We start from the raw sequence: 26732 nt of genomic DNA on the forward strand, positions 1-26732 counted from the left end.
GTGCATGGGCATCTTACTGAGAAAACATGTTAACTGTATTCTCCTTTATAGCTGATTATTTTTCCTGGAAATTTAAAAGCTGGTTTGTCTTTATAATATTAAATGTCTATGAATTGTGTCCAACTATAAGTTTTTAAAAATTATTCTGTGTGCCTTTGCTCCCACCCTATCAGTCTCTCTAACTCTGTGCATCCTTTGAGTCTCAGGATCTCAAAGCATTTAGACACCCTCTAATCACTATGTAGCTGAGGCTGCCCTGGAACTTGCTAGGCAGTCCAAGCTGGCCTCAAATTCCAGATTCCCTCATGGGAATTTAATTTAATTACTTAATTTAATTATTTAATTAGTGCTTCTGTCCTTCAAAGGATCAGCTAGGAAAAGGTGAAAGGCTTTAGTTCATTTACTTGCTGTATTTGGAGCTGAAATATGTTCATTTACACCCCATTATAGGACTCCAGGACCATTCCATGCACCACACTTTTATTCAAAGACTTTCTTCCCATCATTTTCTTTCTTTATCTGGAATGTCTAGTTAAGAAATATTATCTCTTATTTTTTTTTTCCCTCCACAAACTACCCATGGAGCAATGTTAGTGTAAATACCAGCTACTCTAGGCAGAGGGCAGCATTTACTAATGCCATTTTTTTTGTCATGAAAATTTTTCCTTTTGTGGAAGGAAAGAGAAACTGTGATGCTAAATTGATCCACACGGGGTCAGCCAGACATCAAGAAAGCGAGTACCACAAGGATTTTTGTTTTGTTTTCAAGCACTGTTTTGAGTAACCATGGTAGCTGCAAAACCTGAACAATTTCCTTGGCAGGTATTTTCCAAACAGGACTCGGGTGCCCAGTTTAATGCTTGAACTTCAGGGTCGATAACCAGGTAAGTTCACAAGCCATCCCTCCTCGGGTTTGTAAGCCCTCCTGCCTCTCCATTTTTCTGCATGGGGAAATGCTTACATTTCAGAGCAGATTCTTACTAATACCCTGGAGAATCAATGTTTTGTGGAGACACTAACAGCAGCTTTAGTATTGCCTGACATGGGCTGTGGGGAGTCTTTAAACTCCCTCAAGTTTTGATCTGGGACCTAAAAGACAAGGATAAAGTCTCTTACTTCAAAGCATTACTATGGGGGTTTTATGAGATTCCTAGCACCATTTTTAAAACATAGTCTGCTCTTCCCTCTCATGGAAAAAACAAGGGGGCAGAGGACAGGGTCCCTAAATTCCCATTTTGAGTGAATATTCAGTGTTTGGGGGAAATTCCATTTATCCTTGGAGAAGGTCAAACTCAAAAAGATATTTCTAGGCCATGACTAGTTCCTGGAATTGTTCATTAGATTGGTGTGATGGAAGTGCACAGAGTTACAGATGGGATGATGAACGACATCCCTCCCCCCAACCCCCACCCCCACACATTCACATCTGATAACCTTGGCCTTTTGGGACTCACTTTGCTTTTCATCAGTTATAAGGTTCATAGCCCTCCGCCTCTCCTGCCCCCCAGTGCTGCCAAAATAGCTCCTCTAGAGATATGAGAATTAATGAGATCATGTGTGTCGGGTTTTCTCACCACAGTAAAAGATTATCTGTGTCTGGAAAATGGGCTTAATAAGATTATAGTGTTACCGAGAAATTCAAGTGAGAGGACGTGTGTAAACTGATTGGAACAATTGCTGGAACAGGAGCTTCGGAGATACAATTAAACACCAAAGAAGGCCTAGAAGGGCAAGCAGGATTATTAAGAACTGAAGATGGTATGAGCCCTGTCCCAAAAGCTCTCAAAGACTTGAGTAGAGACACAAAAGGCTGTACTGCTCTGCAAACCACATGGGAATACATGACCACATGGGAGGGGGTAGGGTGGGGTTTGAGGGTGAATATTCCTCATATGTTTAAGTGTTTGCACACTTGGTCCCCCAGCCAATGGCACTATTTGGGAATGTATAGCTCAGCCTGGCCTAGACCTGGTGACTTCACATTCAAAGCACAATAGAGTGGGAACAGTGGAAGGAACCAGAGGAAGAGGAAGGCACCAGTGGAAAGCTGAAGGATGACTTGTCACAGCCTGACAAAATCAGAGGAAAGGAAGGAAGGGACAAGTGTAGCTGAGGCAGCTGTGGTGGTGAATACCTGTAATCCCAGCACTTGAAAGCCTGGGACAGGAGGGTTGCAAGTTCAAGACTAGCCTAAGCTATGTAGTCAAACCCCAATTCCAAAAATCAAAATAAAATAAAAGAAGGGAAGAGATTCTGGGTGATTTGGAGTCCTGGGGTCCTGGGGCAGAGATAGAATGGCATATAAGCTTGGAATAAGTAGGGAGGTTGAGTCTGGGCAGTGGATGACCTAGAGTAAAGAGAACCATCTGACATCTCACCTCATAGCAAGGCCCCGGGCCTGGTCACAACATACACTACCCATAGTCACTGACTGATAAGGGAGAGGCCTGGCCAAGGCCCCTAACCCCAGTCTTTCACATGAGCTGTTATGCACACAGTCTCTGCCCACACAGGCCAACACTGCATCTCCAAAAGATGATGCTTCCCCCCAAAAAACCTTACAGGATACAGAGTATTCTCCAGTTCTGCTGTCTGTTTCAGACAGAGCACCCAGGACTAAACTAAACCAGGAAGGCTGATTCGAACAGTTTACCCAGAACCAGGAGGCACCTGGGAAGATTGGGTCTGCCTACTGCAGGTGTGAGGAATTCATCTATAGTGCTGATGTCTCAAGCCAGTAGGACTTACTTCCCTCTGTGCTGCTCCCTTGACTACCCTTCGGTGTCTGGGACAACCCCAAACTTCCTGGGTAGCTGTGCGTTGGCCCACAGTGTGGGCTAAACACTTGGATGTGCTTGAACATCAGATGGAGCCAACTGGGATTATGTAAGAAGCACAAACTTAAGACAGATAAGGTGGCAAACAGGGGTGTTTTAAGAAAGAAGGTAGCCAAGCAGATGGCACGGGGAACAGCTGACTGTTGAAATGGCAAAAGGAGAATAAAAAAGCTGCAGTTTGCTGAGAGGTTTTATTTGTGGCCTTTTTCTTTTCCCTTAGCAAAGGAAAACATAGGCCATGTTTCCTGTTCCGCGTAACCAACATAATCTTAAGCAACTCCCACGGGAGAGAATGCAGTCTGGCGTATTTGGGTTGGTCCTTAAATATTTCTTCAAGCCTCTCAGTATATTAATAACCAAGTTTCCTGGGGGTAGAGCTTCCCCAGACTCCCTTGAGCTGGGCTATTCATCATGGCAGCAGCTGGAGATAAGCTGGACACAAAGACTTGTGTCTCAAGAGGGTCTGTCCCTAGATACGGAAAGTGGAGGAATTTTCTCATTAGTAGGAAGTTGGTGGTGGGAAGGCTGGGTTTTCATCATGTGCCCCAGGTGCAAATGACAGCAGGGAGGAAGGCTCACAGGAGACAGAAAGACCTCCACAGGGATTTCACTGGACAACTGGAAGTTTCTTTCTTGAGAGATGAAAAGCAGACATGACACTTGCACTCAGGGAGGTAGAGAATCTGTCGACATCATCAATCTGTGCTTGTCCCTACTCCCAAGAGAGCCACAGTGGTGGTGGTGGGGTGCTTCATGTGAGGTGTTATAAACCTGGGAAGACCTTGTGGGGAGCACTGATAAGTGAAGCCTAGATGACCCAGAGGGTCAAAATCTCAGAGATAATCATAGTCAGGCTGGGCTTGGAAATGCAGAGGTTTGAGATGGCAGGGAATGAAGAGACAACGGAAGCCTACAAAGTTCCTGAACACTCTTAGCATTCACACACCTCAGAGGGATTCCAAAACTGGTGAGCAAACTGACCAAGAGGAAATTCTTTGATTCTGGGACAGAATCTGGGGTACAGGCTTAGAAGCACTGCCTTTATTACCTTTGAATATCAACTGGGGTTTCCTAACCAGCATTGCACGGACCTTGCAAACCAACTAGAGTTCTCAATAGCCTCCACTACTGTCAATGCCTTTTAGCAATTGCTTTAAGCTCAGAGGAAATGGGCACTCTTGCAGCTGAAATTAACTGGCCTGCTTTGGGTGATTCTGTCTGTGCTCTAACACATCTTGTTAGCATAGTACCTACAGGAGATGTGTGGTAGCCTCATCCACTGTTAAGAGGGGGTCCTGTATTACTTGTCCCCAGTGTCTAAATAAAAATGCATCCTCCCCCTCTAGTTTCTAACTTAGAGGACAGCATTGAAAAAGTGTCATATGTACACCCATTTCTACACTTATAAAAAATTCCCTAAATTTTTTATTATCATTTCTGCATACTTGACTATAGGCAAAAAAAAAAATTTAAAAAAAAAATAAAAATGTTGCACAATTGTGGGAAAGGAGAGCATGATGTAGCAGGCACATTTTAACACCTGACTGATGACAGAAGCAGAACCCAAAGCCATGCAATAGATGAGTCGGCCTGAAGAACGGTCACTGCAGCACAGACTTAAAGAAAAATATTGGTATTGTAAGTATTTTCAATTCCTTTCCCATGCATGGAATACTGCTCAGTTGGTTTTTGTGTTATTCCTGCTTTCTTGGAATAACATAGCTGTGCCCCACAGTGGGGAAAGCCAACTAGCTTAGAAAGCCCCACTTTTTTCTTTTCTTTTTGTTTTTTTTTTTTTCCACCTCTAGAAAGCCACGGTGAGATGCAGAAAAGGTCAGAGACTTCCCCTCATGTAGAGATGTTCATGACATAGAACCAGGGAGCTCCTGCATGCTGGACTATAGACTCCAAACTCTGGCTTAGTCATGCAGCACAGGTCTAAACAGAAGGGACCCCATCTTTCCCCACTAGTGTGAATGGCTGTGTGAACACAACGGACATCCCTTTCTCTCCGGAACTTCCTGTTTCCTCTCTACCTTCTTCCTATTAAGAGAGTCAACAGACTGATTCTCTAGAGCCCTCGTTCTCAACTTTCCTAATGCTTTTAATATAGTTCCTGTTTGTGGTGACTCCCAACCAAAAAATTAGTTTTGTAACTATTCCTTAACTGTACTTTTGCTAGTTATGAATCACAATATAAATATCTGTATTTTTTGATGGTCTTAGGTGACCCCTATGAAACAGGCATTTGACCCCCAAAGGGGTTGTGACTCACAGGTTGAGAACCACTGCTCTAGAGCATGACTTCTCTGGAACCTGAGATCTGACACCAACGGCAAAGGGACTGCTCACCAACTCTTGTTTAAGCCACATTTTCTCAGTGAATGACATCAAGGGATGTCCCAGTTCAAAGCAGCCATGTAAACAATTTTCCAAAAGTCAACTGCTTTGAGTATGATGTTGACAGCTGCTGATGCTGACTCCCTGCGAGGGAGCTGCACTGGCCCCTGTGGTGAAGAACGTACACAGGAGCATGTTGTTGTTCTATCCATTTGTGGCGGAAGCAGGCTATAGACCCTAGGGTAGTATCTTCAAGGAGAAGCCAATGGGCATTGTGATTCCTTACAGATTTCCCCCAAGGATGGCTGGACATGTACACATTGTGTTGATGATACAGTAACAGTCATATATGGAGACCCTTACAGCAGTCAGCCAGTCAGTTACATAAAAGATGGTCAATCCTAACTTGTCTTCATTACTCTACATGTCTCAAGTTGGAGGTTTGTTTGTGGAACCCCTCCTCCTCATCTCTTCCAGCTCCCTCATTCCTCAGCCTTGCCAGATTGCAAAGCAAGATGTCATGGCTCTACACCCACCCAGGTATCCTTCAAAATCCCAGGACTCTAGAGCTCTTCACCAGTCAGGAGGAAAAAAGACACGCCAGCAAGACACATTTATCATTTTATTATGCAATTTCCTTCTACAAGAAAAAAATCTCTAAAAATATAAATATGAACTCTCTAAAAAATACTCAGAATAGAACTATAATCTTGTTCTTTCCAACAGGGGCCAAACTTGTTCTTTAAAAAGATGATGGATTAAAACACATCTCTTCATGTCTCCCAGAACATTCACAGATACATTTCTAGAGAGAACTGTGGGCTGGGACTAGGGAGGGGACACCTTCTTTCCATGTTTCTGGAAGCTCACTTTGTCATCTATCAAGGTAAAGCTATGGGCTGAATAGGGTTATACAATGGAGCTGGAAAGAGGTGGAGAGAAAAGGGCTCCAAGACCCCAGCTTCTTTAAACAGACATTGAAGTTAAACCCTTCATTCCTCCCTGTTAGCCTGCCCCTGTGTCATGCAGATCAAACTACCCAAAGACCAAACCCTTAGAGGATCTGGATTCACTGTGAAGGCTGCCATGTTCAAGTCCACAGTGCTGAGATGGTCAGTGAGCCCAATGAGGTCAGTAGCTGGAAGAGCTGATGTGAGTGGAAGCTCTCAGGAGGATTTGTTGCTGCTGGAAAACACTTAGCCCCTTAGCACCAGGCAATGTCTGCAGCATCTAAAACAAGGCTCAGTCTCAGAGGGTCTCTGAGGTAGTAGTATCACACCTGTAGCAGGGAGAGGGCCAAGGTGCTAGCATTTGATGTGGGCATCCATGGCACCTAAATCTAACATTAAGCATTAAGTCTGAAGTACTCAGAAGATCCCTCTTTAGGGTTCTTGGGACAATGGTAGGGCCCCGAGGGCCAGGGCTCTAGCAGTATCCTGGGTGCTTAAGCAAGCCAAGCCTCATGCAACCATATTAGGCAACCATATTGCCTAGTCTCTGGGGCGAGAAGCTCCAGAGAGCAGCTTCCTCTCACAGAAACAAAGCAAGATTTTGATACGGAGAGATCAGATTACAATGGAGTTGTTCTCTGATGACTGCTTAGACTTTTCACCCTACAGCTGAACTCTCCATTTTGAGTAATATCCCACATCATTGTGGGAAAATCCATAGGTCCTCAAATGCTAATTCTAAGGACTTCTCTGACTTCAAGGTCAAATCTCACATCCCTGGGATGTTCTTGGAGCAAGGCACATGCGCTACAAATGGACTAACAGTTCTGTATACTCTAACAGATCCTTCAGATGCCTGGTTGCGTGAATCCTCATCTGAGAGGAAGAGACGGGAGTTTGCAGAGACCACAGCATGAAGCCTTACTTTCTGTGGCAATGGAAGACGGGGTGAGATGGAGGGTCAGAGGGTATAGATGGCTGAAGCCATGCAGCTGCTTAAGCAGGTGTATGAGAAGGAAACCTCCATCCTAGGGAGCCAGCTGCTGGAATTAGCTCAGATGTCTGCTGGTTGGGAGGAGGGCAGCACACCGGTGAGGTTGAACTGGGAAGTGAGACCTGTGTGCCCCAATGTCACAGATGGAAGCCAAGCAAGCAGAGAAGGGAAGAGCACAGGAAGCAGGACAAGAGGACTGATGCATGGTCTGCCCTGGCTGGGTGCACCATCCCCAGCCTCCTTGGGGGTGGGGCTCTGGCCTCCTTGTTCAAGAATAGGGATTCCTCTTCTGGCTACAAAGGCCCTTGTGGTTGGGGTCACTACAGAGTCTCCTGGCCACAGGAAGACAGCATGATAGGGCCCCTAAAGAAAGAGAGTGATACAAAGCAAGTTAACAGGGAAGGCAGGAAGCAGTGAAGGTTGAGAAGTCTTGTTGGGTCCTTACATAGATCCTGGCAGAAGCAGAGGAGGATCACCATTACCTGAATAAAAAAGACAGAGGCTCGAGGCATCTCTGGTGCTGCAGGAATTCATGCAACTTGAGCACAAGCACAAAGAAGCACTTTGACTACAGACAACTGCTTTGCCTCCACGGTCCTCACAACATTCCAGTCTCTCACATGCTCCACCCCGGCTCTCACACATACTGTTCCCAGATCCAGGCACTGCCTCATTCTAGGTGTGGAGTGGCCTGAAAAGCTGCTCTGATTCTCAGCAATGCCTTTCTCAGTCCTCACTGTTCTCTTCCCTTTGATCTCTGCTCTTGCAGGACCATTTCATGTTCCCACACTCTCCTTTCTAAACATTGCAATGCTCTCTGCTGCTTCTGCAGGGGCCTGCCTACCCCTGTCTTCACATGCACATAGCAAAGAACCCCAGCAAGGCTGCCCATACCATCATTCCCAAGTGCCTATCCAGATAGGTAGGGCACACACAACTGGATGAGAAAACCCTGGCAACCCTGGCTGACAAGGCTTAACCTTTGAGGAAACTCTCAAAGTCTTAAGCCTTGGAAGCACCTTCTCTAATGCCGAGCCAGAAGCAGAGGAAAGATTATGGCTAGGGGTCCACATTGCCCTGAGGCTTGAAGGGACTATGGTGAGATTGTGGTCAAGGTGAAGCTTTCCAGGCCAAGTCCCATCATCAAACCCAAACCTACCATTCTCTCCTAGCTGTATTCCCTTCAAGGCAGGGAGTCCCTGGACCACTATGGAAGAAACGGACAGGATCAGGGATGTGGGGGAGGGGGGAGGTTCAAGGACAGACAGCATATGAGTGTGAGCAGACAGGCACAGAGAACTCCTGCTAGACCCATCCTCCTGGGTTGGTGGCCCTGTCAGTAGGAAGCTGGGACAAGCCTGAAGGAGGATGAGTTCCAGAAGCCAAAGCTGCAGCCAGCAACCAGCAGAGGAGCAGGGTGAGATGCCACTGAATCCCTTTGCTGTTCTGCAGACTCTTTAACTGAGACAATGTGAGGCCATCTGGTTCCACAACATCTCCAATGGGCTCTGCTGTGCCTTTGCTGAGCCTCATCAACAAGGAAGATGAGGGCATGGCAGAGTTGGGACAGTAGACCTGTGTGTGGTGGATGACGAAGTGAAAAGGATGCTCAGCAGGGAAGACAAGAGATTCTACTCAAAGGACAGCAGGTCTGGGTGAAGGCCCTCACTGTCAAGGCTGGAAGTCCGTGCCTGCGGAGATGGGCTGTTGTTCTCCCAGGACTCAGCCAGGCTGATGGGGCTCAAGCTGAGTTTGAGGCCATTTCTCTCAATGAGGCCAGGGGAGGAGGATTTCCTGCCCTCAGTTGCCTTTAGCTTGGATTCCTCCTGGGTATTCTTGTGTATTAGGTCAGGTACCAAGAGGGACACCTCACCATTGGGCAGAGCCTCTCCCTTCTCTCCCATTTCAATGGTCGACTCTGGCCGTGAAGTGTCTGCAGAGACAGGCTGAGCAGTGGGTGGAGAGTCTTGGGCCTGTCCAGGTGACAATTCTGTCCCATATTCTAGATTGCTTAGGACAGGCTGTGATGAAATCAGCATGTCCTGGGTGGTCTTCAGGGCCCGAGGGGTTCGCTTCCGGGTTATGGGAGGTGGGGGATCCAGCAGAGGGAAGGCTTCCTGGACTGACCTGAAAATCCATGACAATAAACACTCAAGTTTTATGCATGATTGCACACCAGTCTACAAACATTCTCAGTTCTGCGCTCCAACTGCCTCTTCAACTACACACCCCACACTCATACCCCCCCAGCAAGTGCTTTCTCCATTGAGGGCTTGTTCTGGGTTTAGGGTGTAGATCTTAGCAACTTTAGCCTAACAATTAGCTATGGGGCTGTTCTCTCCTCATTCAGTGCTCTCGGTGGCACAAAGTGTTGCCTTTGGCTGGATAAAGACTCCAGGGAGCCCAGTCATCTCAGAACCCAAGTAGTGGGTCCCAGAAAGGGACACATAAGTTCACAGGCATAGGTATTGGAATTAAGGTCCAAGAAGGAGCTGTGGGATGAAAACAGAAGGGACTACATCAGGCTTCTCCCTTCTTGTCAGGCACTCAGGTCTGTAGCAGCAGCTCTGAGGAATGGCAGGCAACAGAACCCATGTGAAGAGTTTCTGGGTAACACCAGTGTTTAAATTCAGTTCCAAATACTAACTTTCTGAACTTCGGCCATCTTCAAATGAAAATACACCTAAAGCAGGGCATGGTGGGTCACATCTATAATCCTAGGGAAGCTGAAACAGGAGGATTGCCATGACTTCGAGGTCAGTCTGGACTGTGAGTTCCACGCTAGCCTGGGCTACAGTGTGAAACAGAGCTAAAGGGACAATACCCAGGCAGGAAGGGCTTCTCTGGTCATGAAGGCTGAAGTGGGCTCTCATGAACACATGCCTATCCCTGTTTTTCTTGACAAATGTTCACCCTTTCCTTGGGTCTGATCTCTCCTGTATGTACTGTGGTTTTGTCCATGTTCCTACGTCTACAGCTGGGATAATCAGGAGTGGAGAGGACTCACCTTTCGTCCTGCAGCCAGGGTCCACAGGCTGCATCTTCCCCACCGGGCAGCTGGGCTCCAGCAGTCTTGTTTATTTCCATGACACCCACACTGCCCAGGCTTGAAGACTCCTTTCTTCGCAGAAGGTCATTGACCTTGGCCCCCACAGCTTTGCCTAGATTCCTAAGGTGCTGGCTGCTGCCCACCCTCAGTCCAGGTCCTCCTGGCTCTCCAGAGACAGGGGTGATGGAGCCTGGGGCCCCAGGTCTGGACAGATGGGGGAAGGAATGGCTGGATTGGAGCTTTGGAGTAAGGGTTGTGTTCAAATTCTCAAACATGCTGTGGTCAACTATGAACAAAGAAAAAAAAAGGGGAGACATGTAAGTGGAGGGGAGCAGGACCCTGGACTTTGTCCCTCAGCTTTCCTGGTTTTGCAACACACTCAAAGCTTATCACCCCCACAACATTCTGGAAGCTTCCAGAAAAGATGTTTGTAAACTTTCCATTTTGTTTTGTTTTGTTCTTTTGGAATAGTACATAAGATCAAACATTCCAGTTGTCTCCCACCCGGGTTAATCAGTGAATGACTCCAGTTATGAAAACTCAAGCATATTCCTTTAAGCTAGCCTCCTCAACGTACGGCTTGACCTCTTTGGCCTTGGTGTCACCAGGCCCTTTGAAGCAGAGAAGAGAAAGGGGATGAAGCAATGAAATGTGACATGCACTCTCTGTTTCAGGCACCCGGGGACAAGGGGCTGCTCAGGAATGAATGGCAGATGAGGATTCTGGGTTGGGAGCTGCCTACTGAAAGCCTCATGTGTTACACATTCTCTCATGGAATATGACCCAGCAGCTCCTCAGCGGAACTCGGGAGAGTAGGTAAGTCTGTGGACACAGAGGCTGGACAGTCAGGCCCAGTGTGTGGCACACGGGCAGGAACTTGCTGCTGGGAAGCACAAATGTCTTGACAAATCCATGCTTACCTGGCCCCCATGAGAGCCTAGTGAAGAAGCTCATTAGGCTGGAGAGAGGCTCGGAGTAGTAACTGTGGGCCTTACAACACAGTTACTGGTTATCTGGAATTAGAACTCTTCTGACCCATCGTTTAGGGCTCTTTCCTCGACTTGGGTCATGGGATAGGGACGGAGGATCATCCTCTTGAGACCCGTGTATAGCCTGAACAGTTAGAGTCTTAGCTTACTGGGAGGGAAACACTCCCAAGGCCACACTTCATGCATCTTTGTATTTGTATCTCCAACACCTTGCCTGGGCCTGTACATAGCAGGGACTCAATGAGTACCTCAAACAAACTGCCCAAATTCACTTTGAATTATGACGGACAAGATGGGAGCCTTGAGGTCTGTTGTTGGAATGTCTGGAGCTCCAGGCTCTGTGCTGCGCTGCTCACACCCTGTGCTAGATAATTCTATGTCACCTGGACACAGGGTAGAGTTACCAGAGGAGCCTCTGTTAAGAAAATGTCTCTATAGGATAGGACTGTAAGCAAGTCTGTAGAGCATTTTCTTAGTGAGTGATGGATGGATGGTACCATCCCTGAGCTGGTGGTCCTGGGTTCTACAAGCAAACAGGCTATGCAAGCCGTGGGGGGGGGGGGGGCACCAGTAAGCAGCATCCCTCCATATCTTCTGTATCAGCTCCTGCCTCCAGGTTCCCACAGTGTTTGAGTTTCTGTCCTAACTTTCTTCAGTGGTTGCCTATGGAGGTGGAAGCATAAGCCAAATAAACCCCCTTTCCTCCCCAACTTGCTTTTGATCATGGTATTTCATCGTGACATCAGTAACTCTAACTAACACACACACTGACTCCTGGGCATCCTTATTCTCTCTGAAAACTCATCTAGGTAATCAAAGTAGCCAGACTTCGAACCTGAGTTGTCCATGACCATTGTCCTAGCTTTGTTGTCTATCTGTCCCTGGGCTCTCACTGTTAGTATGTCTGCTAAGGGTCTATCTCAGGAAGCCTTTCCTAAGACTGCCTGAGGCTAAGTCCTCATGTTCAGTCTCACTTGAAGTGCACTGCTGAGCTCTGGGGCGGGGTGGGGGGTGGTGGGGGTGGATGCTTCACTTTCTGTGACTTGAGTTGAGAGATCCCAACTGGGTCAACCACCTAGACAACTTATATTTGGAGTATCTCTGAGTGGCAGGGAGAAAGCCATGTGAAAAAGAGTGGGGATAACCTCCCTGACCTTCACACTGCTCATGGGCACATTTCCTCCATGAAATATGGGCTGGTAGCTCCTCGGGTCTCCTGGGGAGGAACTACTGTGTGGTGAGAGGGATGGATGTGCCAGGGAATTGGGGACAAGCCCCAAGCTGCTGGGACTCCAGATATACAACTATCACAGTGGCAGAGTGCTTGGCCTACCCCACAGCTGCTCCTGACCACCCCCTTAAGAGTGTGTCTTGCCATGTCATCCACTCTGGTATAATTTCCTATCATGATCCAAAATTCTTCTCATTGTCTTTAGTCGTGCACTCTGCCAGTTAGCAGAGGTGATTCAGGAGTGATTTTTACTATCACTCCACATCCAGAAAGTGCATGGAACAGAAAGGACGTGTGTGCAATGCCCCGTGGGGGTGTGCTAGGAGCAGGAAGTTCTCTTCTGTCTGCTCGACCTCATATTTCTCTGGTGCTTTCTTTACATTTAGGACAAGCACACTCGTTTCTAAAAGTGGAAACATTCAAACTGCCCATCCAAGTGATCTGTGAACGAGGGGCATCTGTTACCTCTAAAGCACACCTCACAGACGGCTTAGATGATGCCTAGTTTGGGTTTCCTGTACATCTTCTCCACTTCTTATCATATGGTCTATGAAAGATTCTGAATTCCTTGGTAATTTAAGGTGAGTCTATTATATGCTTTCTTTATCATTACCTCAAAATTTCTGAGACATATACCTTCTTTACATAATAGAATGGGAAGCTCCCTTGAAAAGGGCTATAGACTTTTAGAGTACTTTTATCAACTACAAGGCCTGGCTTAGGGTCTTGCATAAGAATAAGCATTTAATAAATCAGTTTAGCTGAATTTGACTTTTATGAGAATCCTTTTATTAAAAAACAGATTTATTTATTTTATATATGTGAGGACATATATTTCATATATGTCACTGTCTTCTGACACACCAGAAGAGGGCATTGAATACCATTACAGAGGGTTGTGAGCCACCATGTGGTTGCTGGGAATTGAACTCGGGACCTCTGGAAGAGCAGTTAGTGCTCTTAACCACTGAGCTATCTATCTCTCCAGCCCTTATGGGAATTCTTAACCACATCTTAATGATGAGCGATAGTATAAGGACATCACTCAGACTGTCTCCAGACTTGTGAAACCAGTCTCAGAAGGCACAGAAGCCCTCTCTGTGGCAGTGCTTGCAAGGGCTTGTGAGGTTAGGCTAGAAAACCCCCCTGTTTTCTCTGCAAAGCTGGCCTCTATCTTGGGCCTCTGCTGTCCCCACAGTGAGCCTCTTTCCTGCTGATGAACCTCTCACACTCTGTCCCTTCAGCCTTAGGACAGTCTTGGTGACTGGGAGAACGATGGTGAGGATATGAAAGATGGTTGGATCCCAGCTGGGAAGACCTCCCAACAGCACCCCTAGAACATGCACAGACTCAAGCATAGGGGGCATCTGGGAAGATATGTCATCCACAAGAAAGAGGGGATCTTACCTGTCAGAAAAGGGCTCGAAAAGCAGGTGGGAAACAAATGAGAGAAAGACACATTTATGTAGTGAGCAACCATGTTTAGAGAGGCATTCCGTTTGCCTCAGCAGCAACAACGCATGAAAAAGGTTGTGCTACACAGGGGTATGGCAAAACCCTGGAGAGCCAAGTTCTCAGGAACTTTCCAATATCTAAATCAAAACAGGCTCATGATTTCAAAACAACAAAAAGACACTGCTGCAGCCTTCCCAATTTCCCTCCCAACATTCTGGGCCCCGTTTGCAAGAATTCCATCTTCCTAGTTGGTAACAGCAACACTTCTAAGCCCCTTGGGTCCTGTGCACATAGTTCGCATCTATATTCCTTTCATATGTAAATTGCAAGACTGCAGTCAGAAAGATATTCATACATTCTACCTCAGTCTAAAGAAACAGTATGAAGCTGGGCAGTGGTGGCGCACACCTTTAATCCAAGCACTTGGGAGGCAGAGGCAGGCGGATTTCTGAGTTCGAGGCCAGCCTGGTCTACAGAGTGAGTTCCAGGATAGCCGGGACTACACAGAGAAACCCTGTCTCGAAAAATAAAAAAAGAAAGAAAGAAAAAGAAACAGTATGAAAACACCAAGTGACAGAGGCTGCCCATCGCACAGGCAGTGGGGAGAAGGGGATTCAAAATCATGTATCCTGACTCCCAGACCCCACTGAGCTTTTTTTACACCATCGTGACCCAACTGAAATAACCAACAACCTCAGAGGCACCAAAATAGCACAGTTCAACTTACACTGTAAATGTTCTTGCACTCTAAACCAACCGCAGGAAGAAACAGGAGGGAAACCAGTTCTCTCATTCCTTCAAACGTTTAAGTACCTGGGAATAAATGCTCAGACCTGTTCTACACGGTGGCCATAGCTGGAGCTTAGGAGCAGAGTGTCTTTTGTAGCCAATGTAAACACACTGTCATTTATAGCCAAAACATTTCTATATACCTATGTTAATGAGCTGTGGTGGTCCAGAATGGGGTGCCTGAATCTCTTTTTCAAGTGTTACAATCACTTTTCACTCTTATTGTGTACCTTTCTAGGGTGCCGGGTTATTATATGGGGAAAGAAGGCAGAGAGACGAGGCAGCCCTGGAGTCCACAGTCTCATCCGCACACTGCCTTACAATGAGCAAATGGGATGGGTGAAGCCACTTGCCTAAAAAAGCACCAACTATTAGAAACAATATCTGGTCACCAGTCTTAGGAAAGATATGTTGAAGTATTTAGTATAAAAGGATCTAGAGTAACCTACCTCCAGATAGTTCAGAACACAAATAAGCAAACAAAACACAGTTAAAGACTGGGAATGTTGCTCAGTCCTAGAGTGCTTACCCAGCATGCACCAAGTCCTGGGTTTCATTCCCAATTACTGGTGCACATACACACAAATACACACACACACACACACACACACACACACACACACACACAGAGCAGGTAGAGGAACTGACAACACAAAATGAGATAAAATGTTAAAACAGAAAAAAATCTGGCTTCACAGTATATGGTACGAATTTTAACTTCTGCAAATTTTAGATATTGAAATTGTTTTCTAAAAGTATAGCAAAACAAAACAAAACAAAAAACAAACAAACAAACAAAAAAAACCATGCCCTAAGCAACACAATCAGTAAAACAAAACAAGGAGAATCTTGTGTGGTACAGGTCAGGGAAATAAGGGAGAAGAGCAGCACGGTTACTCCCCGAGGAATGAGAGTTCCCGGAGGTGGGGACACATGGGATGTTCTCACAGAAAAGGTGACAGTCATGAAGAAAATAGGCGGCAAGCAACACCACTGTAAATGGCTTGCCAGTGTTCTTCCTTCTTGCTGGGTATTCTTAGCCAACACAGGCTACTGAAGAATGGCAAGTTAAGAAAAAAAAAAAATCAAGCTATTAGCCCCATAGGTAAAGTCTAGGTGGCAGAGATCTCCCACTCTGTGCACTACCTGTGCACTCCATTCATCCTTTCTTCTGCTGTGTGTGGGCTTTTAAATTGCATGTAGTCCATGGGACCATTTCCCCAGTCAGAGCTTTGCTTAGAAAGTTCTTGCCTTTACCTATATCCTAAAGTGTATTTCTTATGTGTCCTCTGGCAATTCCAGTATTTCCAGCTGGCATTTGTCTGTGATCTACTCAGAAGTGACCTTTGCAAGGGGTGAAAAATGAATCGAATTTTATTCTTTTACAGATGGATGTCCAGTTTTGCCAGAACCTTGCATGCTTTTGACACCTTTGCCAAAAATTAGGTGGCTACACCTTTGGCTCTTTATTTCCAGGACCCATGTTTCATTAGTCTGTCTGTGGAAGGTAAAATCTTAAATAAGGCCACCTACCTCAGAAAGATTTTTAAAAATGGATATCTTACATGTGCAGATTCTAGTTTGTGATTTAGATAGGTGTGTGTGTGTGTAGAGGTTGGTAAAGCCAGGAAAAAAGGAAACTAGAAAGAGACTCAGAAATAATAAAGAGATACCCAGCAAAGGGGAGAGGAACAAAAGGTCACACATGACACATGTGACACTGAAGCAGAAAGATGCTGGGAAAGGATGCAGGGGTTGAGAGGTTACAGTGCAGTGGAGATGACGGTGATCTACTAAAACACACTTTGTTCAAAAATTCTATCATGACTACTAATTCTTTGTATACCAATTAAAAGATTAATTAAAAAGAAAACAACTAGTTAAGTTTTAAAAAGGAAAAAAAGTCTTGCACACTAGAGAACCCCATCCATCTTTCAAACTCATAACCTAACTAGTTAATGGAATCATGGATTGTGAGGTCAGCTGCATTCAGAATGTTTATTGCCTAGACAACCTGGCCAAGCTCTCATGAGCGGGTGTGTGATCTCCATTACCCAGTGTGGTCAGAACATGGAGAACTTCTCACTCCTCAGTACCTCCAGACCTCGTATCTCTTCCTCTGCCCTGAGTGCTTTTCCTGACATTATGTCCTCACTCGCCACCAGCCTGCCAGGTAAACGCTGGAGTCACTAGGATTACAAAGATGTGGGATTCTATGCATTAAACTTATCAGAGTTTAGTTTTAAATACACGATCTTCTCAGATCAGGCTATAAGGATCATGATTGGTTGAGAAAGCCAAACAAGATAGGGTGAGAATGTAAGATTTCAAAAAACTGCATTCCCGGTAAGTCTTGCTGTTTCATAATCTCTAGCAAGGGACAGTTGTGGGTACATTTGTTGTCACATTTCTTCCCCCTAGAGCCTACTTCTACATGTAATCTCGAAGTGGTAGTCTGTCTACATAGCATGTGCTCGCATTAACAGTCTCGGCAAATAGGAGGCTGAGGATCACAGGAAGGAGCAGTCGTTTCAACTGAAGTGTGATCTTTGGCTACTCTGTGGGTTCTTCTTTCTTCTACCCGTCTCCACCCATTCCCACTCTTTCAACCCCCTAACACTAGATAGGAGAGAAAAAAGGAAAGAGAGGAAAGGAACAAGAAGAAATTAGATATCCTGACAATGAAGATCAAACTCCCCCCCACCCCAGGAACTCCACCCCCCTAATCAGCAGGAAATAGTCTAACGATTACTTTTCAACCCCTACTACTTCCTGTTGATTAGGGGTGTGGAGTTTCTTGGGGGGGGGGGTCAAGTTTGATCTTCATTGTCAGGATATCTAATTTCTTCTTGTTTCCTCTTTGCATGACTGGGACCAACAGCAACCAACAACCTATCTTGTCTCTTAGGGCCCTAGCATTTATACATCCTCTGAAAAGTCCCTAGAATTTCAAATGTCACACAATCACAGAAACTATCTGCAGGTGGCAAAATCACGCCGGGCCAGAGCATGAGGTAAATCACACTCAGCTGTTGTAGACAATCTGAAGCAGTCTCATATCCCACACCTGGGATTAAAATAAAAAACATATTCATGTAATATTTCTGTGTTTTTTAAAAGAAGCCAAAATTCCAAAATTGTCACTACTGTGACCCTGGCTCATCAATGTGAGCATGACCTGGAAGCTGAGAATGGCAGGTTATGAGGGCACCACAGATCCAATGGTTTGGAACAAAATCCTTTAGGGCAGTGTTTTTCAACCTTCCTAATGCCTCCTTTAGTGTGGTTCTTCATGTTGTGGTGACCAACACCCCACCAAAAAATTATTTTTCATTACTATTTCATAAGTGTAATTTTGCTAGTTAAGAACTGAATGTAAATACGTATTTTCCAATGGTCTTAGGTGACTCCTGTGAAAAGACTGGTAGATCCCCAAAGGGGTCTCAACCCTTAGTTGAGAACCAGCTCTAGGGATTCCCATACATATTAGACTTGAGCTTTACGCTGTGGGCCTTCTCCCAAACATCCATTTGCCTCTACAGAGAACATTTTAAACTCTATCTCCCAGAAACCCACCTATTGTCCTGGGGTTTAAGGCAGATCCACTTTCTCCTAGACCCACCAAGTGGTGGGGATCAAACCCAGAGCCTCATGAATGTTTTCAAGTGTTCTACCACCCAGCTAATCCTCAACCCTAGATGCCCATAAACTTTTCACAAGTGAACTTTTCAACAAGGGCCCACATGCTCCCCTGTGACTGAAGGCTTGAGATCCTTCAGTTGGAGAACCTGGCTTCTCATTCTCAAAAGGACCTATGCACCACGCCTATGTAGGTTGTGACCAGGACTTCTGTCCTGGAACCTGTGTCCAGAGTCCTGTGAAACTGATGTTACTCATGATAAGTAGAAGCACCAGGTGAGGGGTGGGCCAAAGAGAAAGGTATCATCTGAGGCAAGTCTTCAGTAATAAGGTTTGAAACCAAGACTTTAATCATGCTATGTATGACCTGTACTACCACAACATGTCCCTGGTCTGTCTAAATCTTACAACCTGGTTTCCAGAGGACCTTTTTTGTAGGTCTGAAGAAACTTCCCTATCTGGGACTACCTGGGAACACCACCTAGAACAGGCCTTCTGGAGTTCGGAGGTCACCATTTTGCATTAGTTTTGAGACCCCTAACACACATGTGAGTCTCTAAAGTATGTCTTTGGGAGTCTCTCTAAGAGGAATCCCAACCCTGCTCAGCTCACCACTGTTTCTTCTGTGACACAGATGTTGTAAAGACACTGGTACTCACTGTCAGACCAGGTCAGTCCTGCCTCCCCAGGACCCAAGCCTCGGGTTCTCCAGCATCGGGTGCACAGGCAAGTGCCCGCAACATGTGAGGCCTTCTCCTCTTCTGGGGAAGGACATGTGAGAAGCTGAAGAGAGACAGGGGCTGTACCCCTAAGGGGAGGATGTGTACAACTCAACTCCACATGCTGCCTTTGCAGCTGTGTCTCATTCAGTGGAGGCCCATAGGCCCATGAAGGCTGCCGCCTCCTCAGCCCCATCTCTCAAGCTCATGTGAATAGTTAGTTTCTGTCTGAGTAGTCTATGGAGGGATTAGGATGGGCACTGAGGCTGGAAAAGTGGTTCATTGGTGGCAAAATGAATATTAGATGTCAGATGTCTACGTATTCTTGCCTATCCTTAGAGGAGTCAGAAGTCAAGGTGTCTTTACACAGAGAAGGGTCAGTCTCCTGCCCAGATATCTGATGGCCATTTTCACCAGCAGAAAAAGAATGCAGCAGGAATGGATGTCTTACGCTGTTTTTCTTATCCCACCAACACCTGCCACCATCAAGGTAGAACACAGATCCCCCGAGGTCTTGCCTAGTCAACTGCCTGCCTGTCTGGTTCTCCTGACTGCTTCCAGCCATTTCTGGTTCCATTTACTGCCCTTAGCTCCAGACTCAGACCCTGTTCTTTCCTTTGCAGACTTGGGGGACACCCTGAATGGGGAGCAGCTGAGACAGAACTGCACCATCTACCGGCCCTGGTTTTCCCCTTACAGCTACTTGGTATGCAAAGACAAAGAGAGCCACCTGGAGGCCTATGGGTTCCCAGAGGTGGACAGAGAAGAGGGCAGAGGGGATAACTGCCTTCTTGAGGATGTGGCTGAGAGTGTCTGCTCATCTTCTTCCTCCCAAGAGAACACATACCCTAGGGAGACCAACAAAAAATCCAAGCACGGTTTGGATTCTATCACATCCCAGGACATCTTGATGGCTTCCAAATGGCACCCAGCCCAGCAGAATGGCTATAAGTGTGCAGCCTGTTGCCGCATGTACCCCACTCTGCACTCCCTCAAGAGCCACATCAAGGGGGGTTTCAAGGAGGGTTTCAGCTGCAAGGTGTACTACCGCAAGCTCAAAACCCTCTGGGGCAAAGAGCAAAAGGCCCGGATAGGAGATAGGATCTCCTTGGGCAGCTGCCAGGCCTTCAAGTAATCCTGCTGACATCTCAGGTAAATAAGGATGAAGCCTATTTATGCCTCTAGAGGGGTAAAAATAAATTGAAATTAGTCATAGCCTTCTTTTGTCAAGTCTGGTCAACCTCCATCATCTGCTCTTCTTGGTACCCAGTACTCTTCATCACTTTCAATCAATGGTTGCTTAGCAACACCAGACACCCCCCCCCCCTTTGCGCCTGCCTCTCTCTCTCTCTCTCTCTCTCTCTCTCTCTCTCTCTCTCTCTCTCTCGATAAACATAACTCTAGAAGTGCAGACTAGCAGTGATGGGAACTAATGAGAGACTGAGTTTTTACTCTGTCAGAAAATCTGGCTTAAGAGCCTGGCCAGCTTTTTGCCCTAACCAACCTCCAAGGTGACTGAAGCAGCTCATATGATGTTGGTCTGCAGGTTTAGTCCTTGCCCACACTGAGGACAAAGGGCAGAGGAAAAATTCCTGCAGTTTGAAACCCATCTTAGATATTAACCTTTTGAGGTGTGCTATCACCACACAATGTACTCAATGGACAGTCCTGACCCTTACTTCATTTCAGGGCAACCCTCTCTGCCAATCTGAAGCAGAAAGATGACTTGGCATTTCCTTTCAGGGACTGGGTATCAATTGTCTTTTAGTCTTTGCCACCCCCCAAGTGTGGGTCAGTGTGTGTAGATCCCCCCCCCTTTTCTTTCCCATGATGCACAGCGACTCTTTCTGGAGCCTGACTTTATGGTCTGAGCAACTCTGCTGTTATCAAAATATCATGTCTGGTTCCTATGTTTCCCCAGCATGAGAAATATACTCACATCCCTATCACTTAACATGGTATGAGAACAACCTGGCCCATCATCAATCCCCACTTTCCACTGCCCTTTTCTGAGACCTCTCTGCTTAATTAAGAGTTCAGAGTCTGTCAGGCTCAAGAGTTGGAATTTGCAGGTCACAAGCTGGCCGCTCAGAAGCAACCTTGACATCACTCCATGGATACCATTGCCCAAGGGAGAGAAAAGTGACTGGGGACCGTTACTACTACCTGCTCTGTTTCTTAACTGGAAAAGCCACCGAACTCTAGAAGGTGGTTTCTTACATGTGTGACTGTTCACATGTGTCCTGGTCCTTTGATATGGTTCCTCAGCAAGTACAGTGAGAAGCACACACAGCAGAGGCCACTCTTGGTTTCACCATCACCTGGGGAACTGGCTCCTGATTCTCTGCCAACCCTATGTTCCTTGCTCTGGGGCCTCTACATCACATTCTCCAAACAGCCAGGAGGAAAAGCAGCTGCTGGGGGTGGGAGGGACCACAGCATATGTTCATCACTATCCACCCAGTGCACAGTGTCTTCTTGCTAGGGACAGGAAGATGCTTCCCACATTTTGCATTTAATGTACAGTGTGTCACTCCAGGAAATTTTCTGGGACAGAGTTCCATGTGGTTTCAGCACATTGAAAGGGGTGCCCAGCAGATGCCTGGAGCTACCAGCACTGGAATGTAGAGGAGGACGCACACTAAATACACACTTTACTGTACCCTGGGGCATTGACAGGTACTCTCTGCTGAGGCTTTTACCATTCCAGTGTGCAAGTGAGAAAATAGCTTAGTTCACTTCACTGTCAGAAGAAAATAAATAGTGTATAAACCTTGTCAGTCTTCCCAGCCTTCCCTTTGCCTTCCAAACAGCCTAAAGTCCTAGTTTTGGGAAGTCAGAAAAGCCTCCCAAATGGGCTGCGCTTTGAGACTCTACAGACCATTTCTGGAATGTTCTTTCTGCTCTATGCTGGGAGGCTCATATTCCCAGGTATAAGGATTCATCTGTGAATCCCTGGTGCTATGATCCTTCTAGGAAGATATGGGAAGGAGGCTGTCTGTTCCCTGTAAAAACTTGGTTGGAATGGGCCCATTTGGGCAACTACCAAATAGGTATCTCAGACCCTGAGTCCAGGGGTTGGTGAAATTAAATAGTCTTGACCATAGTTATGGAAGAAACAATGACATAGTGTTTTTGTGCTGGAACTTACTGCTACTACTGTCATGTTCTAATGGCATCTGAAATCTGAAAATACTGGGGTCAGAAGTGTCCAAAAAACTGGATGTTGACTAGGGCACTGCAATCGGTTTTAATGGCTTTGGGCTGAGTACCTCTTTGTCAGGGCTGTCCTATGTGGTAGGATCCCTGATTTCTGCCCTCTGTGTTCCATCTCCTAGCTATGAGAGATGATGAAGTAACCAGACACTGTCAAATGTCCCCCAGGAAAACAAATTTACTTCCAGTTAATGCAGCCTAACCCCACGGGAATGGTCTAAATGCCCTGCAATAGAGGATCCACCTTGCACCTCTCCTCTGAGAAATATGAATTAATTTATTTTCTTCCTTCCTCCCTTCCTTCCTTCCTTTTTCCTCAGACAGGATTTTCTAAAATCATTTTTTTTTTTTTTTCCGAGACAGGGTTTCTCTGTGTAGCTCTGGCTGTCCTGGAATTCACTCTGTAGACCAGGCTAGCCTCGAACTCAGAACTCTGCCTGCCTCTGCCTCCCAAATGCTGGGATTAAAGGTGTGTACCACCACTGCCTGGCCAGACAGGATTTTCTATCCCTGGCTTGATCTATAGACCAGGCTGTCCTTGAACTCACAGAGATCCACATGTCCCTGCCTCCCAACTGCTGGGATTAAAGGTGTGTGCTACCACTGGCCAGTGTGAATTCTTTCTATATTGTGTCCCAGATCTGATGATACCTGGCTTAAGAAGTGGGTATAAGGGAGGAGGACAGAAGAAGCAGGTTAAATAGAAGAAGTAAGTAGAGACAATGGGAAAGCTTTTAGAAATAAGAAAGGTTTATTTAGCAAAAGCCACTAACTAGTGACAACATCCGAGGGTAAGTGCACTTACATCAACAGAACCATTTCCTGGAGAGCTGACCCAACAGTTAGTGACAAAACAGTTTTAGGAAGCAGAAGGCTAGGGTAGGTGGGAGGGAGGAGAGGGGAGAGCAGTCAAGCAAAGAGTAAAATAAAGGAACACAATCTGTAAACAAGGTCAGCCGAGAGCAAGGCTCAGAAAGGTTTTTACAGACAGCATCAGTAGAAGCAGGAATGTAAGGAACACAGTTTCCAGTTCCCATGTGCAGTCCATCCTGTGCAGAGATCTGTCCTGCCTCTGCAACTGTGAAGCCTTGTATGCCCAAGAGCTTTCTTGCACCTGGGGTGGGCACCACTATGGAACCCCTGGTGTCCATGTGTCCTCCATATAGGGCAGAGTAGAAGGTTGAAAGGAGGAAGGCAGAGTTGAGTTAGCAGAGCAAGAAGCAAGAAGGATGCTGCTGCCAGGGAATCAGGTCCGTGACCTTCCCTGTCCTGTCCATTGGCCTAAATGGAGGGTCGGTGGCTGGTGACCCCACAAGGCCCCTAGATCTGTTACCCATCTCCGCATACCAAGTGTGTCCAGATTTGGGTCTTACTGGGGAGCATATGGCACATGAATGAATTCTCCAGGGAAGTCTTTAATCAGGGAAAGGGGAAGGTCAAGAAGACAGAAACCAAGGGCAAAAGTCTTACATGAGTCTCAAGACAGCATCGATCAATCCATTACCCCTCTCACCAGTTCTCCCAACTCTCCATTCCTTCCTTTTCCTTTTCAGAGTTTTAAAAACCATCAGCTTGCCCACATACATCTTCACTGTATCCTACAACCTTTCCACCCACAGTCCACACACTTCCACTTGTTTCTGATTTGACTTTCACCCCCCCACCCCACCCCGTTCACAGGAAGTAGACTTTGAGGAAACAGACCACCCACTCACTCAGATACACAAAGGTATCTTTGATACATCTGAAGGTCCTAGACTCCAGGAACCCTGGATTGGGATTGAGTAAATTCAGCTCAGCCTATCTTGAATCCCACCATCTGCCCCCAGTTTTGTTGACCTCACACCTGGAATTCTCCCTTCCTTATGTATATGGACCTCCTTCCAATGGTTAATTAGAAAATGAACAAACAGAATTCTACCTCATCAACAAAATCAAGGTGGGAAAAGGATACAACTCTCCTGTTTATCTGAACACCCTGGAGAATCTTTCTAGTCACTTTTCAGAAGTCCAAAAGCATGTCCAACACACACACACACACACACACACACACACACACCCCAGTTTATTATTACACACACATACACACCCCCACCCCAGTCTATTACTACACACCCCCACCCCAGTCTATTACTACACACACACACACACACACACACACACACACACACACACACACACACAGAGTCTATTACTACACACACATACACACAAGCACAGTCTATTATTACACACACACACACACACACACACACACACACACACACACGTACGTCATCCCATTCTATTACTCTTGATACCCCCACGCACTAGGGAGTGATAATGTAAAGCTGTGCTAATTTCCTTTAACTGGACTACTTAACTGTTTCATTTAAAAGAAACCCCACTGTGGCTATAAAAGGGGCCATGCTTGAATTTAGATACATTTCAAAGCAAAGCTGGGGCTGAAGAACTCGATTCCGGCAACTCCCTCTGATAACACTGCAGTTTGGTCTACAGCTTGTCCAGGATGAACATGACCTCCTCCCCACATCATATGACTTTAAACATGTATCAGCTTTCTCTTCCGGGGTTGAAAAATCTATTAACCAGTTAATGTCTTACAGGGGAAAAGAAATTTTTCTCATGGGCCTAGCCAGCCTATTTATTACTGAGTGAAGACCCCTAGGCAAGGCTTAGATGGTAAGAGATTAAGTTCGCACTTTTAACTCCTATGCTCAAGGCACGTACCTGCAGAGAGATAGGCTGGGGTGGCACAGCTGTGGTCCCTGATCTGATCTGAGTGGCAGTGATTCTGAAGGGTAGACAGTCTCAGCTATCAGCTTATGTCTGTTTCTTTCTTTCTATCTTTTTTCTTTCTTCTTTTTCAGTAAAAATTGACCACTACAGCCCAGTGGAGGGGACAAGTAGAGAGGTAAGGCAGGGGGTTCTGGGTCTCTGAGACTTACACAAAGGCATAGCACTGCCAAAGCTTAGGCAGGCACAGCCCCTGAGGCAAGAAAAGGGGATATTATGATAGTTCTTAGCCTCATTTATATGAGCTGGGTTGCAGGCAGGAGATGGATTGTCACAGGGTTTCCAAACTGAAGAATCAGACCTACATGAGCTGCAGCAACCATCAGCAGCACCCCTAGGCTAACCCTCCCCTAGGCTAACCCTTCCCTAGGCTAACCCTCCCCTAGGCTAACCCTCCCCTAGGCTAACCCTTCCCTAGGCTAACCCTCCCCTAGGCTAACCCTTCCCTAGGCTAACCCTCCCCTAGGCTAACCCTCCCCTAGGCTAACCCTTCCCTAGGCTAACCCTTCCCTAGGCTAACCCTCCCCTAGGCTAACCCTTCCCTAGGCTAACCCTCCCCTAGGCTAACCCTCCCCTAGGCTAACCCTCCCCTAGGCTCTCCCAGCAGGATCCTCAATCCTATTAACACTCCTAGCTTCCTCAGAAGCACCATCCAACACCCAGCTAGTGTAAATTCCTAGCTTATCCACTGTGACTTGTGACTCCTGTCACCTCCAAGCTCACTGAAAGGCAGAGCCTCACTTTCCCAGCAGCCCAGGGAATCATCCAACCTCTACACTCTGAGCCAGGGCCAGGAGAAGTTATTCTACAGCTTAAGGGAGGGTTAGGCAACTTGTAGAATCCTGATATCCAAAAACTAAGTACCTGAGAAGGTACCAATGGCTTCCTTTTACGGTCTGCACCACAGAGACAGGAGAGTGCAGGTCACTGAGACATGGCAGCCAGATTGAGTAGAAACCTGACTATCACAGTGGGGGCAACAGGCCTTCCAGAACTGTGGTTCTGAAGACGACCCATCCCAAGGCCCTGGGTTCTGGAAAGCCCTGCCTCCAACCCATTCAGTGATGCCAACCATTAGCAGAATGCAGGTGCTGATTTCCTGTCTCAAGGAATCCAATTTCTTCCCCCCATTTACCTTTCAAAGCAAAATCCCAACCCTCTTCTGAAACCCTACACTTTCAGCCCTGGTTGTTATTCTTAGCAGCGCTTTTCCCTGGGCATCCCCAGCCAGGAACAGGCAGACTTGACCCCCTTGGCATCATGCTGCCACCTTCACCAGCTCCTTGCCCTGCACCTACACGGCGATCTCATCATCCAAACTGTCACCCAATTCCTGCCGCTGTAGGACATTGAGCAGGCGTGGCAGCTCTTCCTGCGACCATGAGTCACGCTCCTCACTTTCATCTGTGTTGGACTCATACTCTGAGGCGATGCCTGACTCTCGAAACTTGATGAGCTCCAGGCCACCTAGGAGCGGCTCACCCTGTACCACTGGCTGGGTATCCTCAGGTGGGAGGAATCGAAAGCACTCCAGCTTCACCAAGCAGTCACGCCTACCTAAGGGGCTGCCTGCTGAGTGGGCAAAGTCAGCCAAGCCAGCTCCCAGCAGTGGTGAGTGTAGGTCCTCTGGCTTAGGGGTGGTGGATTCACAGAGCACAGGCAGGGCACCTGAACGGAAGGTGATCTCCAGCAAGCTGTCCTGGGAGCCCACTGCAGGGAAACAAAAGG

At 46.6% G+C, this 26732-nt stretch overlaps 3 protein-coding genes across 11 annotated transcripts in view; 1 reads left to right on the top strand and 2 right to left on the bottom strand.

The window, feature by feature from the left end:
* Positions 1-728: 728 nt before the first annotated feature.
* Positions 729-20207, top strand: Spata46 (spermatogenesis associated 46). 8 transcript variants are annotated; one of them, XR_013111686.1, is made up of 6 exons: positions 733-884; positions 2602-2737; positions 6971-7075; positions 10845-10986; positions 12777-12971; positions 19616-19754. XR_013111686.1 is itself a non-coding variant. In XM_034509271.2 (2 exons), exons 1-2 carry the CDS (start codon positions 16663-16665, stop codon positions 20125-20127), a joined length of 657 nt encoding a protein of 218 aa, XP_034365162.1. In that variant the 5' UTR covers positions 16505-16662; the 3' UTR covers positions 20128-20207. The 8 variants fall into 8 exon arrangements, 1 of the variants encoding a protein (XP_034365162.1); XR_013111685.1 differs by lacking the exon at positions 2602-2737 and having other exon boundaries at positions 729-884; XR_013111687.1 differs by lacking the exons at positions 733-884; positions 2602-2737 and adding an exon at positions 4311-4475.
* C7H1orf226 (chromosome 7 C1orf226 homolog) lies at positions 5786-16148 on the bottom strand. The gene is made up of 3 exons (XM_076937936.1): positions 13798-16148; positions 10129-10456; positions 5786-9248 (listed from the first exon to the last, which is right to left on the bottom strand). The coding sequence occupies exons 1-3, from the start codon at positions 13868-13870 to the stop codon at positions 8753-8755; spliced, it is 897 nt and encodes a 298-aa protein (XP_076794051.1). The 5' UTR covers positions 13871-16148; the 3' UTR covers positions 5786-8752.
* A 2733-nt stretch (positions 20208-22940) lies between the features above and the next one.
* Nos1ap (nitric oxide synthase 1 adaptor protein) overlaps positions 22941-26732 on the bottom strand; it is a 273616-nt gene continuing 269824 nt past the window's right edge. For both annotated transcript variants that reach the window (XM_034509272.2, XM_076937935.1), the window contains exon 10: positions 22941-26714. In XM_034509272.2, the coding sequence (XP_034365163.2) occupies positions 26299-26714 (416 nt within the window). In that variant the 3' untranslated portion in view covers positions 22941-26298. The remainder of the gene's footprint in view (positions 26715-26732) is intronic.

Source organism: Arvicanthis niloticus, chromosome 7 (assembly GCF_011762505.2).
Source record: "Arvicanthis niloticus isolate mArvNil1 chromosome 7, mArvNil1.pat.X, whole genome shotgun sequence".
Classification (NCBI taxonomy): Eukaryota; Metazoa; Chordata; class Mammalia; order Rodentia; family Muridae; genus Arvicanthis; species Arvicanthis niloticus.